The 17,328-nt window shown below is 40.4% G+C and overlaps 1 protein-coding gene across 2 annotated transcripts in view; it reads left to right on the plus strand.

Annotated features, from left to right (window-relative positions):
* The window catches only part of cdc27 (cell division cycle 27), a 63,013-nt gene that overhangs the window by 3,484 nt on the left and 42,201 nt on the right, over positions 1 to 17,328 (plus strand). For both annotated transcript variants that reach the window (XM_078424632.1, XM_078424633.1), the window contains exons 2-6: positions 7,458 to 7,533; positions 11,409 to 11,556; positions 13,862 to 13,987; positions 15,948 to 16,045; positions 16,131 to 16,285. In XM_078424632.1, the coding sequence (XP_078280758.1) occupies positions 7,458 to 7,533; positions 11,409 to 11,556; positions 13,862 to 13,987; positions 15,948 to 16,045; positions 16,131 to 16,285 (603 nt within the window). The remainder of the gene's footprint in view (positions 1 to 7,457; positions 7,534 to 11,408; positions 11,557 to 13,861; positions 13,988 to 15,947; positions 16,046 to 16,130; positions 16,286 to 17,328) is intronic.

A 17,328-nucleotide genomic window follows, 5' to 3' on the forward strand; every position in this document is an offset into this window, starting at 1 on the left:
AGACTTTGTAACAGTGAACAGCATGAAGTTGTCAGATTTTCTTGCAGGTTATCGTGCAGGTTCAGGTGGATCATTTGTTCTAGAATGGACTTGGCTTAATTGGTAGTGATCTTAGACAGGATCTTCATATTAAATGGGGAGATGGGTCGCCAAATCCTGATAACCTCTGTCTCCTTGTAGGGGAGGATGATGGTGCACTCCCTCATGGATTTTTGACATGCTATTAACTAAAAACATAGTGATGTACAGTGCCCTCCATAATGTTTGGGACAAAGAACCATCATTTATTTATTTGCCTCTGTACTCCATAATTTGAGATTTGTAATAGAAAAACTCACACGTGGTTAAAGTGCACATTGTCAGATTTTAATAAAGGCCATTTTTATACATTTTGGTTTCACCCTGTAGAAATTACAGCAGTGTTTATACATAGTCCCCCCATTTCAGGGCACCATAATGTTTGGGACACAGCAATGTCATGTAAATGAAAGTAGTCATGTTTAGTATTTTGTTGCATATCGTTTACATGCAATGACTGCTTGAAGTCTGCGATTCATGGACATCACCAATTGCTGGGTGTCTTTTCTGGTGATGCTCTGCCAGGCCTGTATTGCAGCCATCTTTAGCTTATGCTTGTTTTGGGGGCTAGTCCCCTTCAGTTTTCTCTTCAGCACATAAAAGGCATGCTCAATTGGGTTCAGATTGGGTGAATAACTTGGCCACTCAAGAATTGACCATTTTTTAGCTTTGAAAAACTCCTTTGTTGCTTTAGCGGTATGTTTGGGATCATTGCCTTGCTGTAGAATGAACTGCCGGCCAATGTGTTTTAATGCATTTGTTTGAACTTGAACAGATAGGATGTGTCTATACACTTCAGAATTCATTATGCTACTACCATCAACAGTTGTATCATCAAAGGCGATAAGTGAGCCAGTACCTTCAGCAGCCATACATGCCCAGGCCATAACACCCCACCACTGTGTTTCACAGGTGAGGTGGTATGCTTTGGATCTTGGGCAGTTCCTTCTCTCCTCCATACTTTGTTCTTGCCATTACTCTGATATAAGTTAATCTTCATCTCATCTGTCCACAGGACCTTTGTCCAGAACTGTGGTTGCTCTTTTAAATACTTCTTGGCAAACTGTAACCTGGCCTTCCTATTTTTGCGGCTAACCAGTGGTTTGCATCTTGCAGTGTAGCCTCTGTATTTCTGTTCATGAAGTCTTCTGCGGACAGTGGTCATTGACAAATCCACACCTGACTCCTGAAGAGTGTTTCTGATCTGTCGGACAGGTGTTTGGGGATTTTTCTTTATTATAGAGATAATTCTTCTGTCATCAGCTGTGGAGGTCTTCCTTGGCCTGCCAGTCCCTTTGCAATTAGTAAATTCACCAGTGCTCTCTTTCTTCTTAATGATGTTCCAAACAGTTGATTTTGGTAAGCCTAAGGTTTGGTTGATGTCTCTAACAGTTTTATTCTTGTTTCTCAGTCTCATAATGGCTTCTTTGACTTTCATTGGCACAACTTTGGTCCTCCTGTTGATAAACAGCAATAAAAGTTTCCAAAGGTGATGGAAAGACTAGATGCTGAGAACTATCTTGTACCTGCTTTAAGTAGGCAATTAAACACACCAGAGCAATTACAAACACCTGTGAAGCCATGTGTCCCAAACATTATGGTGCCCTGAAATGGGGACGGGGGACGGGGGGGGACTATGTATAAACACAGCTGTAATTTCTACATGGTGAAACCAACATGTATACAAAATAGCCTTTATTAAAATCTGACAATGTGCACTTTAACCACGTGATATTTTTTCTATTACAAATCTCAAATTGTGGAGTACAGAGGCAAATAAATATATGATGGGTCTTTGTCCCAAACATTATGGAGGGCACTGTATATGTCCAGCAGATCTGGTCCTATCCAGTCTGACAGAGCAAACTCAAAATTTGCCTGTGAGCTCTTCTCCAAGAGCTTTATTCAAATTGAACGATTGGATGGAACTTGTCAGCTTTCCTGTGGTCAATGGCTGGTGCAGATTCTCCCATGTGCTGTTATCTAAAACCCCTGGGATGTGGGAGAGAAAGTTCTGGGAGGCTGTTCTGTCAGTGACTTTTCTTTCACACAGACTGGCAATGAAAGATTTGAATATCCTAACATGTTCAAGGATGTTACTGAACCATCCTCTTCCCTAAAGCTGTGGATCATGGAGCTCCCCCTGTGAATCATTGGAAAAAGAAGCATGAGAAAGACTCAACCTCCTTTGTGCACCAGGTGGTTCCAAACTTGTAGTTCTGCCTTCTGTGTTGGTTAATGTTGATTCCAATGCTGAGACATTGTGTTTTGTATTGAAGTTGCTGTTTGAAGTTCTGAGCTCTCTCAAACATCCCTGCTTGTATTATCTCCTTTCTCAGGAATATCCCTGCCTCTGATTTTTTTCCTTAATTCGCTTCAGAGGTTCTTTCCTTTTTCTCTGGTCCTGATTTTTGGGCTCCTAGTAGTTAAGTAACATCCTTTTGTTTTTTTGTGTGTCTTTAATTTAGTCTCCTTTGTGACAGGGAAGAATGGAATACTTTTAACACGATAGACTGATGCTAGGATAAAATTGCTTTTTTTTTTACCATCTTGCTTGTAGAAATGTAAATGCTAGGCATTGGCGGCATTGAGACTACCCCTGTTTTGCATACAGTTTTGGTTGGCTTGCTGAAAAATAATATCTATTTGCCATGGAAGGCATGCTATGGAAGGCATTCACCAAACTTCTTCCTGAATTGATAGGCCTCTCACAAGAAAAGGGTGCGAAGACTTGGCTCCCTATTCTCCAGAGTTCTGAAAAGGATGAGATGACCTTACTGAAACAAAAAAAAATCTTTAAGGTGATAAACTTTATTCATCCCCAATGGGGAAATTGGTCTGCTAACTGTCACAACACTCAACCAGGTACACAAAAACTTGAAATTAAAAGTGAAAAAGTAAGAAATGGACAAGCGACTATTGGCTGGCTGCCGTGTGCACAGGCCGGCTTCTCCCCTGGGCAGAGGATTCTAAAACTACAGTGCTCCCCCACCTCCCCCAAACCGGGGGAGTCCCCCTTTGATCTCCCATCGTCCCTCATGGTGGTCCCCCACACCGGGTCCTCCATTGTTCTTCAGGGCGGTCCCCCCATGCCGGGTCCCCCATTGTTCTTCACCCTACGTCGGATCCCCATTGTCTTCCCCTCCCCACACCACCAACGTTCCCGCCGACGAGGCTTCCGTTGCCGCCGAGATTCCCACTGCCGAGGTTGCCATCGCTGCTGAGGCTCCTATGGCCCAGTCAGGCCTCACTCCGCAGTCCCCTGGGAGGCCTGTGGCCATGGTTGTTCGGCGGGTGGATCGGGCACGCGCGGCTCCCCAGGGCACACCCGCCACGTGCGTGGCTCCCAGGGACATGATTATGATAAATCTATTTCCCTCTTGAAACAGTCTGCAACAAGGGGAAGGCCATTTACAATTGAAATTAGATATTTTTGACTGTGGTGAACTTTTGAAATTCTCTACCCTAAATTATGGCAGTGCATCATTATGTTCATTTGGAGTGGAGGTTGGGAGCTAAAGGGGATCAAGTAGTTTGGATGAAGACAGGAATATGGTACTGAGATAGAAGTTTGTGTTCAATGGAAGATCAGACTCGGAGGCCTATGGCCACTATTGTGTATTATTCTGAGGCATCTTGTTGCTGCATTGCCAAGGAATAGTGTTTTTTGAATTTAAGTCATAAATTAAACTTGTTAGTTGCTCTGTTCTAACATTAGCCCAGCAAAGAATGGAGTAAACCTCATCCAAATGGTAACATTCCTCAATTTTGAATGCACTATCTGAGGATGAGGAATAGAAGTACTTAAAATTATGAGGGGCATAAATCGGTTAGACTGTCATAACCTTTATTCCCATTGTGGAAATTTCAAAGACTGAAGGACATAGCTCTCAGGTGCGAGGGACAAAGTTTAATGGGGATGTGCGGGGTGGGTTTTATTACAGAGTACTGGGCGCCTGGAACGTGCTGCCAGGGTTGGTGGTGGAAGCAGATATGTTAGTGGCACATAGGAGGCTTTCAGATAGTCAGATTGATAGGCGGGGAATGGAGGGATATGGAGTACATACAGGCATCATGTTTGGCAGAGACATTGTGGGCCAAAGGACCTTTTCTGTTCTGTGTTTTTTTGACTGGAAAAGTGATAAAGCAATTGCAGTTTAAGTTGCAGAGGAGGAGGGCAGAAAACGTTTTTAGTGCCTCTAATTTGAAATAAATCTATTCCTGTAATTTAAAAATAAATTTGGACGGTCACTTGGCTTTAATTAAAAGGAATCTTAACATGATGACATCATCATGATCAACATGGATGGCACAGTGGCTCCCTCACCGCACCATAGACCTGAGTTCATAGAAACATAGAAAAATAGGCGCAGGAGTGGACCATTCGGCCCTTCGAGCCATTCAAACTTATCATGGCTGATCATCTAAAATCAGTACCCCGTTCCTGCTTTTTCCCCACATCCCTTGATTCCTTTAGCCCTAGGAGCTAAATCTAACTCTCCCTTGAAAGTTCGATCCTCACTGCGGGTGCTGTCTGTGCAGAGTTTGTACGCTCTCCCTGCGACCGCGTGGGTTTTCTCCGCGTGCTTTGGTTTTCTCCCCCCATTCCAAAGACATGCAGTTTTGTAGGCTTCTGTAAATCGCCTCTAGTTTATAGGATGTAAAAGTGGGATAACGTAGAACTAGTGTATGGGTGGTCAATGGTCAGTGTGGACTCAGTGGGCCAAAGGGTTCACTTTATCTTTAAACTAAACTATCAGAGGTGCCATTCAAATGAATGTTTTGACAAAAGCTGAGGTGTGAGACACAGATTGTATCTTGCCCCTTGGGTCAGCCAGGCTGAGCTAAGACTCGAGGCTCAGTTTGGCATTGACTGCATTGTATTGGGGATAGTTAACATGGCTTTGAGAATGTACAGATGCTTCAGTCAGGAATGCAGTGATCTACTAAGCAGATCTCGCTAGTAGTGCTTTGATCAGCCACTGAGAGGTCTCCAGTTTAGTTTCCGTCGTTTTTATTATCCTGTGCTCATCCAACAGTTGATTTTTTGATAACTCCACTCTTAATACTTTTAACATTTTTGGCTGCTTCCCTTCTTAAATCTTCTTAAATTGTTAAAATTCTTCAGATTGATTATTTTTCCCCATCCCCTCTAGTCTCTCCTTTCTTGTGCGTAATTGTAGTTCTTGTATCTATTTAAATTTCCTCTTTTTATTTCAATATATAGAGTTTTACAATATTCAATCTTGCACCTGACTCTGAGGTGGAATCCTTGCATCCTGGCTCATGTGACTTTATTCTTGTCCAGTAACATCAAACATCAATTTCTGAGTTGCAGACTTTCAAACTACAGCTATCATGTTAATTGTGTCTGCTTGACTTTATCGAGATTGAGCATTTAGAATTAAGAAGGATGTCTTGGAGCAAATAAAGGAGGATAAATCCCCAGGTGTATTCAAGGCTGCCCTGGGGGGCAAGGGAGATGATTACTGGGGTCCTGACAGATTTTTTTATTCTTTGGTAGACATAGAAGGGGTACCCAGATGACTGGAAGAAGATCAGTAGGGATAAATCGGTTAACTGTAGGTCTGTGAATTTGATCTCGGTGATAGGGAAATTATTGGAAACAAATCTTGGCAATGAATATATTTCCGCTTAGAAAGGTAGGGATTGATTGGGGGTAGTTAAAATGGCTTTGAGAAATCCTGCTTATCAAATTTGAGTCAGTTTTTGAAGAGGTAACTTTTAGTAGTAAGTTAAGGGTAATGTAATTGATATTGTGCCATGAAATTCAGTATGACTTTTGGCAAAGCCCTGTTTATAGACTCATCCAAAAAAGTTAGAGCTTATGGACCCAATACAAGCTGGAAAATTGGATTCAAAATGGACTGGGTAGTAGGAGGCAGAGGAAGATGTTTGTTTTTACTGATTGGAAGCTTGTGACCAGTGGTGTGCTGGGACCTATGGTGTTTGGGTTATATGTTAACACCTCATATCAATATGGGAAGTATAATTAGTAAATTTGTAGATCACACCCAAATGTTTGGTGTTGTGGCTAGAGAGGAGAATATTCTTGGAATGCGGCATAATATTGGTCAGCTGGGAAGTTGGGCAGAACAATGGCAGATGTGTTTAGTCCTGATAAGTGTGAAGTAATGGGCTTTGGAGGTTCATATAAGCATAGGACATGGGTGATAAATGGCAGAGTTCTTGGAAGTGTTGATGACCAGAGGAACGTTCCTATTTGTCCATAGATCCCTGAAAGTTGCAGAAACATAGAAACATAGAAAATAGGTGCAGGTGTAGGCCATTCGGCCCTTCGAGCCTGCACCGCCATTCAATATAATCATGGCTGATCATCCAACTCAGTATCCTGTACCTGCCTTCTCTCCATACCCCCTGATCCCTTTAGCCACAAGGGCCACATCTAACTCCCTCTTAAATATAGCCAATGAACTGGCCTGAACAGGTAGAAGAATGAAGAAGACCTATTGGATTCTTACTTTCATCACTGTGGCATGGAGCATAAGATTTGGGACATCAGGTTACAACTTTATAAAACGTGTGAAATATTGTGTGTTCTGGTCACTGTACTGGGGGAAGGATTTGATTGCAGGGGATTCATTGGAATGTTGCCTTAAATGGAGATTTTCAGTTGTAAGAAAAGATTGGACAATGCTCTGTTTTTCTCCCTCTTGAGTTGGAGGAGGTTGAGAGGTGAAGTTGGAGGTTGAGAGGTGAAATTGTGAGGAGGACAAATGGAGTGGGTAATAACAATCATTTTTTGTCCATGCCAGCAGATGCTAAAACAAGAGGGCATTACTATAAGGTGTGTGGTTGAAGGTTTAGAGAGGATCTGAGGACAATTTGTTTTTTTGCACTGTGGGTGAAAACTGGAATGTGCTGCCTGAGGATATGCTGGAGGTAGGTACTCTCGCAATATTTAAGAAGCACCTAGACAAGCACTCAAATGATCAAGACAGAAGTCTACAGAGCAAATACGGGTAACCGGGACTGGAACACTGAATGACAATGATTGGTATAGACATGGTGCGCTAAAGTGTGTATTTCTGTGCTAATTGAAAGTACCTACTTCCACCACTTCTTCAGGCAGCACAATCCAATTTCTAACCACTGAGGCAAAACATAATTCTTCTTTGATCTCTTCTAAACCTCCGACCAGGCACCTTGGATCGCACCTTGTATGTTCTGTGCTGCATGACTGATTCCTTTTCCTATTACTTGCAAATGGGCTATTTTCTTTTGACCCTTATCTCCAACATAAAATTGAAACTCGGTACTCATATTTTCCAGTTGAAAATTTGATGCATTTGTTTCCAATATTTCATGATTAATTATAGTTTGTCTTTTATCACCAGGCTGCTATTTGGCATGCGCTTAACCACTATGCTTATCGGGATGCCATCTTCCTTGCAGAAAGGCTCTATGCTGAAGGTATGTAGGAAACAGTCTTGATGTGACTGCATGAACTATATCACCCAAGGCTGAATGAACAACTGATAGTTAAGGTAACGTGTTTGTAATACACCCCAGCAACGGACTGTTCCAGCTGCTACGGTCAGGCAAACGCCTCCGCTGTCACGCTGTGAAAACAGAGAGGATGAGACGGAGTTTCGTCCCACAGGCCATCAGGACTGTTAACTCTTATATCACCGGGGACTAATTTACTGTATTAATTTATTTTTTGGGTTGTGTCTGTTTAAAAAAAAAAATCTATTCTGTTATGTAGTTTTAGCACAATCCGCAGGCATTGCCACTTTCATTTCACTGCACATCTTGTATGTGTATGTGACAAATAAAGTAGACTTGACTTGACTTGACTAATTTGCTTTTTGCTTGTGGTCATCAGCTAAGATCCTCAATTTAAACTGGTCATTGCAAAAAAAATGCCCAGTTACAGCAGCTCAAAGCTCTGAGCTGTGTATTGCAACAGAACTTTTTTTAGAAGAAAAGCAGATTTTTTTAAAATCCTAATGTCCTTGGAGAGTAATGTACTGCCCCCCCCCCCCCCCCCATTTTGAACTAGTCCTTGTCACTTCTTTCTCTTACTTTGTGGACTGTGATCTGAGCTAAATAATGCAAGATAACTGCGTTTTATAGCCGCAGTGGAATTGGAGATTAATTTAATGTTGTGATAGAGATATTTAAGTGTATGTATAAGAAAGACTAATGATGAATTGGAATCCCATTCTCCATGCTTGCACTCTGCAGCTCCTAGAGCTTGATCTAATGGGAAAAGTGAAAAACCAACTGAAGATGTGAATCAATTTGGGTGTATTGTGGGTAAATTATGGATTTTTTTTTCTCTGATCAGCCCTGGCAGTTGCTCTCATCCTTATGATTTTTCTTCTAACACTCAGTTTAAAAAATTCAAGTAATCTGATGTTGACTGCACAAGCTGGCAGTCCATTCCAGAGGTTTTGTCTGGTAAAAGAACTACCTACTGGCATCCTGCTAACTATGACTTTGAACAGTTTAAAATTATGAGCCGCCTGCCCACCACCACTCTTCCAATGTGATCCTCCTTGAGGAGTGCAGTCATCTAGCTTCTGTGTCTTGTAAACCTTTTTCAGTTAATAATAATACTGATGCATCGACATCATGGAATGCTTTCTACAGTGAATTAATTGATGGCTTACCTTCGCATTCTTAGCAGAGGATCAATATCCAATTATCGATTGCCTCATGCAGCATCCTATCTATTCTGGGTACCTATATATAAGAAATGGTGGTTGGAGTACACTATTTTGTCCTTTTTGAATCTGTTCTCCCATTCATCAAGATCCCGGTCAATTTTCTACCTTGACCCCACCCTCATTACCGTGATTGCGTTTTTATTAAATTATATCTAGACATCTCTCTTTTGAATGACTGAACTTCCATAGTTCCCTTGGGTAGAGCATTCTGATAATGTCACCCTCTGTGAGAAGAGTTTCTTCTTTTTCAGTCCTAAATTGTTCAGCCCTCAAGTCCTGGTACCAAGACCATGAACCCTGGCTCTAAACTTCATCCAAGGAAAACTTTCTCTTTAAACTCTTTAAACTTTATCATCCAGATCGTTAATATAAATGACAAAGAACAGAGGACCCAGCATCAGTTCCTGCGGTACACCATCGGAATTTTTTATAACTTTGTACCCAAATGTTGATAACATTTCTACGTGACAATGAATCTGCCATGTTCTTGTCCACTCACTCAGCTTGTCTACATACTTCTGAATGTTTTTGACATCCTCTTCCCTATTCACAATCTTTTCTTGTCAACAAACTTGGAAATATGGCGTTTGGTCACTCGGTCATAAAGTTGATATAGATATTGAGATGCTGGGTCCTTGCTCCAATCCCTGTAATACCACAGTCATCAGATCTTGCTAACTTGAGAAGGATCAATTTATTCCTACTTTGTTTTTTGTTTGGTAGCCAATTCTCTATCCGAATCTGTATCTCACCCTGGTTGCTTGTTTACCAATCTCAGTTGTGGGACTTTATTGAAAGCCATCTAACAGTGCAAATAAACCATAGGTTGTGACTTAATTGAATCATACAGCACAGAAACAGTCCCTTTGGCCCACCACCATGTTCAAGCCTACCATCAAGTCCTTGTCTCTGCAAATCCCACTTAATATCACCTTCACTGGTTATTCATCCATTTGATGACTTGCACCCTCAAAGAACTCTAGTATATTTATTGGTCAAATATGTCCATAATTTATGTGATCATAAATCCATGTTGAAACTGATCAATCCCATTATTCTTTTCAAGGTATTCTGTTATTGCATCCTTTACTATAGACATGAGCACCTTATTTGCTTTTAGGGGTAATGTAGAAGAATGCGTATTTCTTTATCATTATGCCTCTGCTTTTATATTTTTCCCAAAGGCATGCAGGTTGCTATGTTACCTGGCCACAGTAAAATGCTCCGAGTGTGGAGATCAATGGTACAATTGACGGGAATATCGGGAGAATAGATAGATAATAAGAAAAAATAGTGGAGGAATGTGCTTGCTCCGTAAATTGGCTAGACTGAATGGGCAGAATGACCTTCTATATTCTCAAGAAATTTGGAAAACTAATGTGCCTATTATCGGCATCAAAATAACATTATATAGTTAGCTTGGTTGTTCATGCCTCGCTTTGCAACACGGAACATATTAAATATTTCAAGTCTCTCGGAGCTTTTTGGCGAATGTATGGGGTGAGTAAAAATATGGGGAGTCTGCTGTCTTTAGGTTTATTGGCCCGATCGTTTTTCAAACCTTTGGATACCTGTCTAGTAATTTTATCCATTGTGCCCAGTGTTTCATCTTAACTATTCTATATAAAAAATCATTACTGCATTATAAAGGAATGTTAATTTGATATGAATCATGTCAATGTTATTAATGTGGTCGTTAAATTCTGGTGGTTGAAAAAATATTTTTTGAATTGAACTGTGTGATTTTGGTGGCATTTGATAATGTTACTTCTTGTCCCACCATTAAGATGTTTGAATTTGAAAGACATAAAAATTACCTTAAAAATTGAGGACAATTTTCTTTTTGAAAAACATTTTTCTGAGTATCGCAACAATCTGTAGGTCATAAATTTCAATTTCCATTCTGTCAATGAAATGTTGTCTAGTCCATCAGAATGTTGATCAGTGCCCTTCCTTAAAGAATGGACAGTACATTTAATCTTGTCTGCTTCACCCACCTCATGAGAATTTTTTTTAAATGCCGAGTCCCTGATAGTTTACATGCTCAAATCCATAGGCCATAGCAGTGTTTTTCAATGGTATTAACAGCAGATATATAGATCTCCCGGTGGCTGAGCACTTCAACTCCCCCTCCCACTCCCAGTCTGACCTTTCTGTCATGGGCCTCCTCCAGTGCCATAGTGAGGCCCACTGGAAATTGGAGGAACAGCACCTCATATTTCGCTTGGGCAGCTTGCAGCCCAGCGGTATGAACATTGACTTCTCCAACTTTAGATAGTTCCTCTGTTCCTCTCTTCCCCTCCCCTTCCCAGTTCTCCCTCTATCTTCCTGTCTCCGCCAATATCCTTCCTTTGTCCTGCCCCCCTGACATCAGTCTGAAGAAGGGTCTCGACCCGAAACGTCACCCATTCCTTCTCTCCTGAGATGCTGCCTGACCCGCTGAGTTACTCCAGCATTTTGTGAAATAAATACCTTCGATTTGTACCAACATCTGCAGTTATTTTCTTATATATATATATATATAGCGTATGTTCCTAATCAATCTGTTATTGTAATTGGCTCTCAGAAAATGTGCATTATGCGCTTTTTAACTATTTTCATTTTATCCTGCAGTTTGTTCCGAAGAGGCTCTTTTTCTCTTAGCAACCTGTTACTACCGCTCAGGGAAAGCCTACAAAGCCTACCGGCTTTTGAAAACTCATAGTTGTACTACTCCACAGTGCAAATATCTTCTTGCCAGATGTTGTATGGATATCAGCAAGTAAGTAAAAATAAATTGAAGTTTTATTTTCATAATGAAACAATGAATGTACAGTCCTAACATTTTGTAGATGAAAATGCTAACCTTGCATCTTATCTGTTTAGTTTTGTTTAAGGATTTATGTGATATGTTAAGGATGACTGATTTTCTAAATCAGTCATCCATGTTTGATTCCCTTGTGGTGTCGAGAATAATATCCTGGTGGCTTATCTGGAAATTGGGTATTGACAAGGAAAATGTCATATAGTCATACGGAGTGGAAACAGACCCATTTGACCCAACCTGCCGACGCCGACCAACATGCCCCATCTGCACTTGTCCCGCCTGCCTGTGTTTGGTCCATATCCATGTACCTGTCCGAATGTTTCTTAAATGTTGCGATAGTACCGGCAGCTTGTTCCTCACACCCACTGCCCATTGTATAAACAAAAAGAGTTACACCTTGGGTTCCTATTAAATCTTTTTCCCCCCTCACCTTAAATCTATGTCCTTCGGTACTCTATTTCCCCTACTCATCCTACTAGGCTCTAAGGAATAAGATCCTAGCCTGCTCAACCTCTCTTTATAGTTCAGGCCCTTAAATCCTGGGAACATCCTCGAAAAATCCAACTTGACAACATCTTTACTATACCATGGTGACCAAAACTGAACACAGTACTCTTAAGTGTGGCCTCACCAATGTTTATAACTGTAACATGACCGCTCAATTTATATACTCAATACTCTAACTGATGAAGGCCAATGGGCCGAAAGCCTTTTTGACCATCCTATCTGCTTGTAATGCCACTTTCAAGGAATTGCACCATCAGATGGAATGTGAGCATAAAGAACTGGTTGCTTTTTTAAGATGTATTGTCCTATGTTTCTCAACAGTGCTGAAATATCACTTGGATTAGTTTTGTTAGATTGTCTAATGGAGAGAATCAGACTTTAATATGCTGTTCTTTGACTCGCTGCATTGATTTCTTTCTCTCAACGTGGATTTTGAGGTTATCCTGGAATTTCTTATCTTATAATCTTTAACTTAATTGGTTTATTATTGGAGATGGCTATTCTACTAGTTATGGGACAATTCCCAAATCTGGAACATAATTATTCCATGTCCCAAAGGACAGTTCAAGTACAGAGCCGTACAGCATGGAAACAGGCCCTTTGGCCTAACTTGCCCTTGCCGACCAAGATGCCCCATCCACATTAGTCCCATTTGTCTGCGTTTGGCCCATACCACTCTAAACCTTTTCCATCCATGTACCCGTACAGATGTCGTTTAAATGTTGTTATAGTACTTGCCTCAACTACCGTCCCATATATCCATCATCCTCTGTGTGGAAAAAGTTGTCTCTTGGGTTCCTATTAAATCTTTTCCCTCTCACCCTTAACTTATGTCCCCATGTTTTTGATTCCCCTCCTCTGAGTAAAAGTCTCTGACATTCTCATTCAAATTGTTGATATAAACCACAAACAACAATGGAGCCCAGTACCATCCCTGAGGCACAACACTAGCTACAGTACTCCAGTATGAAAAACAACTTTCCACCATCACCCTCTGCTTCCTTCCATGAAACCAATTCTCTATCCAGCTAGCTAGCTCTCCCTGGATCTCATGCATCTAACCTTCCAGGCAGCCTAGCATGTGAAACCTTATCAAATGCCTTGCGGAAGTTAGGTAAGTATCTTGGAAAGTTGCATGTCTTTTTTAATGAGGTTTGGTCCAATCTGCTTTTTAACTTCAACCTAATGTTCCATTCGCTGTGGTTGAATTGTCCAGTCAGGTGGTGTCCTCATTAATTTTATTTGTTTGTGAGACAGGTTATCATGATAGAGAATTGTTCTGCTAATTTAGATTTGATGTGCTTTTGTAGTAGAACCGAACATCAGACTTGAAAGTAGACACAAAATGCTGGCGTAACTCAGCGGGACAGGCAGCATCTCTAGAGAGAAGGAATGGGTGACGTTTTGGGTCTGAAGAAGGGTCTCGCCCCGAAACGGCACCCATTCCTTCTCTCCGGAGATGCTGCCTGTCCCGCTGAGTTACTCCAGCATTTTGTGTCTACCTTATTTAAACCAGTATCTGAAGTTCTTTCCTACACATCAAAGGACTCGATCTCGCCGTGTAAATGGATTGCTACTTATCAATAAAATTATTTTTGATTTACATTGTCCATTTGGATAGTCACTGTTGGTCAAGCAATGATGAAATTTGAAGAAAGGGGAAAGGAAATAATTTATTTTTAAATACAGCATTTTAAACTCTGGGCCAAGGTAACGAGTCCCATAAAATAATTATTGCTTCTTATTTCTCTAGACTGGCTGAGGGAGAACAGATTTTAGCTGGAGGAATACTGAACAAACAGAAAAGCCACGATGATATTGTTACAGAGTTTGGTGATTCGGCTTGTTTTACATTGTCTTTATTAGGACACATATACTGGTAAGATCATGTGTATTGGACTGTAAACATTGATTAGTTTTGAGCCAGGAATTCGGGAACTAATTAAAGAATTTGAAGATTCCATGAAAGGGGTATAGTTTAGCTTGAAGAAGGGTCTCGACCCGAAACGTCACCCATTCCTTCTCTCCCGAGATGCTGCCTGATCCGCTGAGTTACTCCAATCTTTTTGTGTCTACCAAAGTTCTGAAACACACTGTGGATGCTGTAATCTGGAGCAAAAGATGCACTGCTAGAGGTATCGGTGGGACACGCAGCATATATGGAGGCAGATAGATAGCTGATATTTTGAGTCAAGACCTTGCATCAGGTCATTGGGATATATTTTTGGTTATTTAAGGAATATAGGAATTGGGCTGAGGTAACAGATTAGCCACGGTCATTTGACTTGGCAGGAGGTTGAATGGCCCGCTCCTATTTCTTTCTTTCTTGTGCTCTTAATAAAATATTTAAACACAGTTGTTATTTAATTAGTTAATATTTTAACTTCACCTCTTTTAATAGTTAAAGGTAATAGATATTGGTAAATATTAGTGTTCCTTGAAAAAATGGGTTAATTGCAGTGCAGCTGGGATTTAATTACCATAATAAGGATAAATATCTATTCCATCCCTGAGGATTTTGATGGTGCGGGCTTCGATATTCAATTTCAAATCTTAGTTTGCCTTGGTGATGTTAGTCACGCTTTGGAGAACAATTGAATTTAAACAAGTAGAAAAGAGTACACCTTGGCTGACTATTTGAGGGAGAGGGATGTTTGCCATAATTCACATCTTTTGATTGATGATTTATTGTAAACTGCTTGTTAAAGCTTCGAATGAGATTTGAGACACCTTGGTTGTGAAGGGGTGGTACCTGTGAAACTGATAAATATTATTCCCTTGGCCATGAAAACAGAATTATTAATTGGCCAGATGCACTGCTGGATTGAGTGGAGCATGTAGAATAGAGAGGGCATCTGAATTTAAGATGTATTTGAATAATTGGTTTTTATAGTGTTTGAAACAAGAATTTGGGCCTTCCAGTTTTGGCTTCACGTGGTTCAAGAGTCATGTAAATGAGGCAAATTCCTAGAAAAGGATGACAACATTTATTTGCGCATTGTCATTCATGGCAAACTAAATTTCCAGTCCATACACAAAATTACTTTTTACTGCACAACTTTTGTGTATGTCTTTATCTTAGTTTTTTCTGCTCAATTCCCATTAACATTTTTGTAGAATCCTGCATTTTACAGAGATATGATCAGAGACCTGTAAATTTGGGCAGATAAAGATATTAAAATGGACTATAGAAACAAACTAATAAGCATTACTAGGAGGAGGCAGAGAAAACTGAGGTTGCAGAATACAAGCACCTTGGTGCAGTGGAGGTAGGGAATGGATTCCAGGTGTGTGCAAGCTTGAACGTGAGAATTGATTTGTAAGCCAAAAAATGCACACCTGTTAGGTTAAAGCACTACAAGAATGAATTCCATATGTAGGATCTGAGGAGGAGTAAAATATAGGAAAATAATTAAATGGGCAGTTATTAATAGCAGTTTGGGAATCTTATTGCATCAATCAAATTTGGTTAGCAAATAACATCTGGCTCTGCTGTTTTGATTTTTTTTTTCTCTCTCTGATAATGGGAAGCCCTAAAATGTTAACTATCTTGTGGCATGGTGTTGGTTTCAATCCACTTTTGCTGAATTTGCTGATCCCTTCACTGCTGTTACTCCATCTTGCTTCTCCCAATGCAAAAATTAGCCTTGGTTCAAGTGGGTTAGGGTTGGAAAGATCTACCTAGATTATTGCAACTAATCACATTTCAGTAATGGTATACAAATGTTGAGTTTAATTGTGATTAATTCAGCAAAATTGAGTTAAAATATGTGAGCTTGGCTATCATTTGCTATGCTCAGATGTTGTTTTCTCATGATTGTAAATATTTTTTCTGACAGTAAAACAGATCGAATGGCAAAAGGAGCAGACTGTTACCAAAAAAGCCTCGGTCTAAATCCCTTTCTTTGGTCCCCTTTTGAATCCTTATGTGAAATAGGTAAGTAGATAACATGTTATTCTTTTTTCCAATTTAAACAAAAATCTGTTGAAACTGAATACTGTCTCCATCTCTCCCTTTTTAGGTGAAAAGCCAGATCCTGAACAAACATTTAAATTAACATCGCTCCAGAACTTTAGTAGTTATCAGCCAAGTTTATGTATGCCATTAGTTTTGAATCATGGTGTGCAACATAGGCAATCTGACACTGTCCTAATGGAAACGCCTCAAGACACTATCGTGAGTTTGATTTCATTCATTCTTCTAAACAGCTGCAACTTTATCACTAATGCCTGTATGTCCTATTTCAAATCTTTGATGTTCTTCTGAATGCATGTTCAGTGGCACATTTTAAATTAGCACTTTTTAATTCTACTCTGGTCCTGAATACCTTGTAATTTAGAAGACCAGATTTGATAATTGGCTCACCAGTTAAATTTTAAAGACACTTTGCTACACTTCATGGAGAACTATTAATGCTATGGTGCTAAAACATAAGCTTTATTTTAAAAAGACTAGACGAAATACACATTTCCCTGATGAGAAGCAGAGTATTATAGAAGCATCCCAGATTTGATCTTTAGGTCATTAAAAATGTAGCATGCTATTCCTGAATCCACAACTGAAAGTAGGTTTCTCAGAGGCCACTCTTTGTTGAACAGTTCCATAGACTTCATAGCCATTACTGAAATCTATGTTGTAGCCCCAGGCATCACAGTAGTGCAGCTAGTACAGCTGTTTCTTTGTAGCCCAGTTTTGATCTCTGGCACTATCTGTGTAATCACTGCCAACCAATGGTACTCGCTTCTGTTGTGATTAAGTACTTTGAGAAATTGGTAATGATGCTTTTCAGTGGCACAGTTTGTAGAGCTGGTGCCTCAAGGGGCCAGAGACCTTTGCACATTCTCTGTGACTCAGTGGGTTTCTTCTGTATTCTCTGGTTTTCCCCCACATCGCAAAGACCATAGCTGAGGGACCATGTACCACTCTTCATCTGTGGAAAAGTGGTGGAGAGAATCAATAGCTTCAAATTCCTGGTGCAATTGCAAAGACAGCTCGCCAACATCAGATGTTTGAGGAGTTTTGGCCAGAGGAGAGCAGACTAACTGGTGGCATCATGGCACCATGTTCGGCCTGGTTCAGTAATTTGAAAACTTAAGAACGATGGAGGCTGTAGAAAGTGGTGACTTTGCCATTTCGGTGGTGGGGAAGTCTATCATGGGCATTGACCTCCCTACCATCAAAGAGTTCTACAGAAAGTGTTGCATCGAAGACCCACAACA

Source organism: Rhinoraja longicauda, chromosome 29 (genome assembly GCF_053455715.1).
Source record: "Rhinoraja longicauda isolate Sanriku21f chromosome 29, sRhiLon1.1, whole genome shotgun sequence".
NCBI lineage: Eukaryota > Metazoa > Chordata > Chondrichthyes > Rajiformes > Arhynchobatidae > Rhinoraja > Rhinoraja longicauda.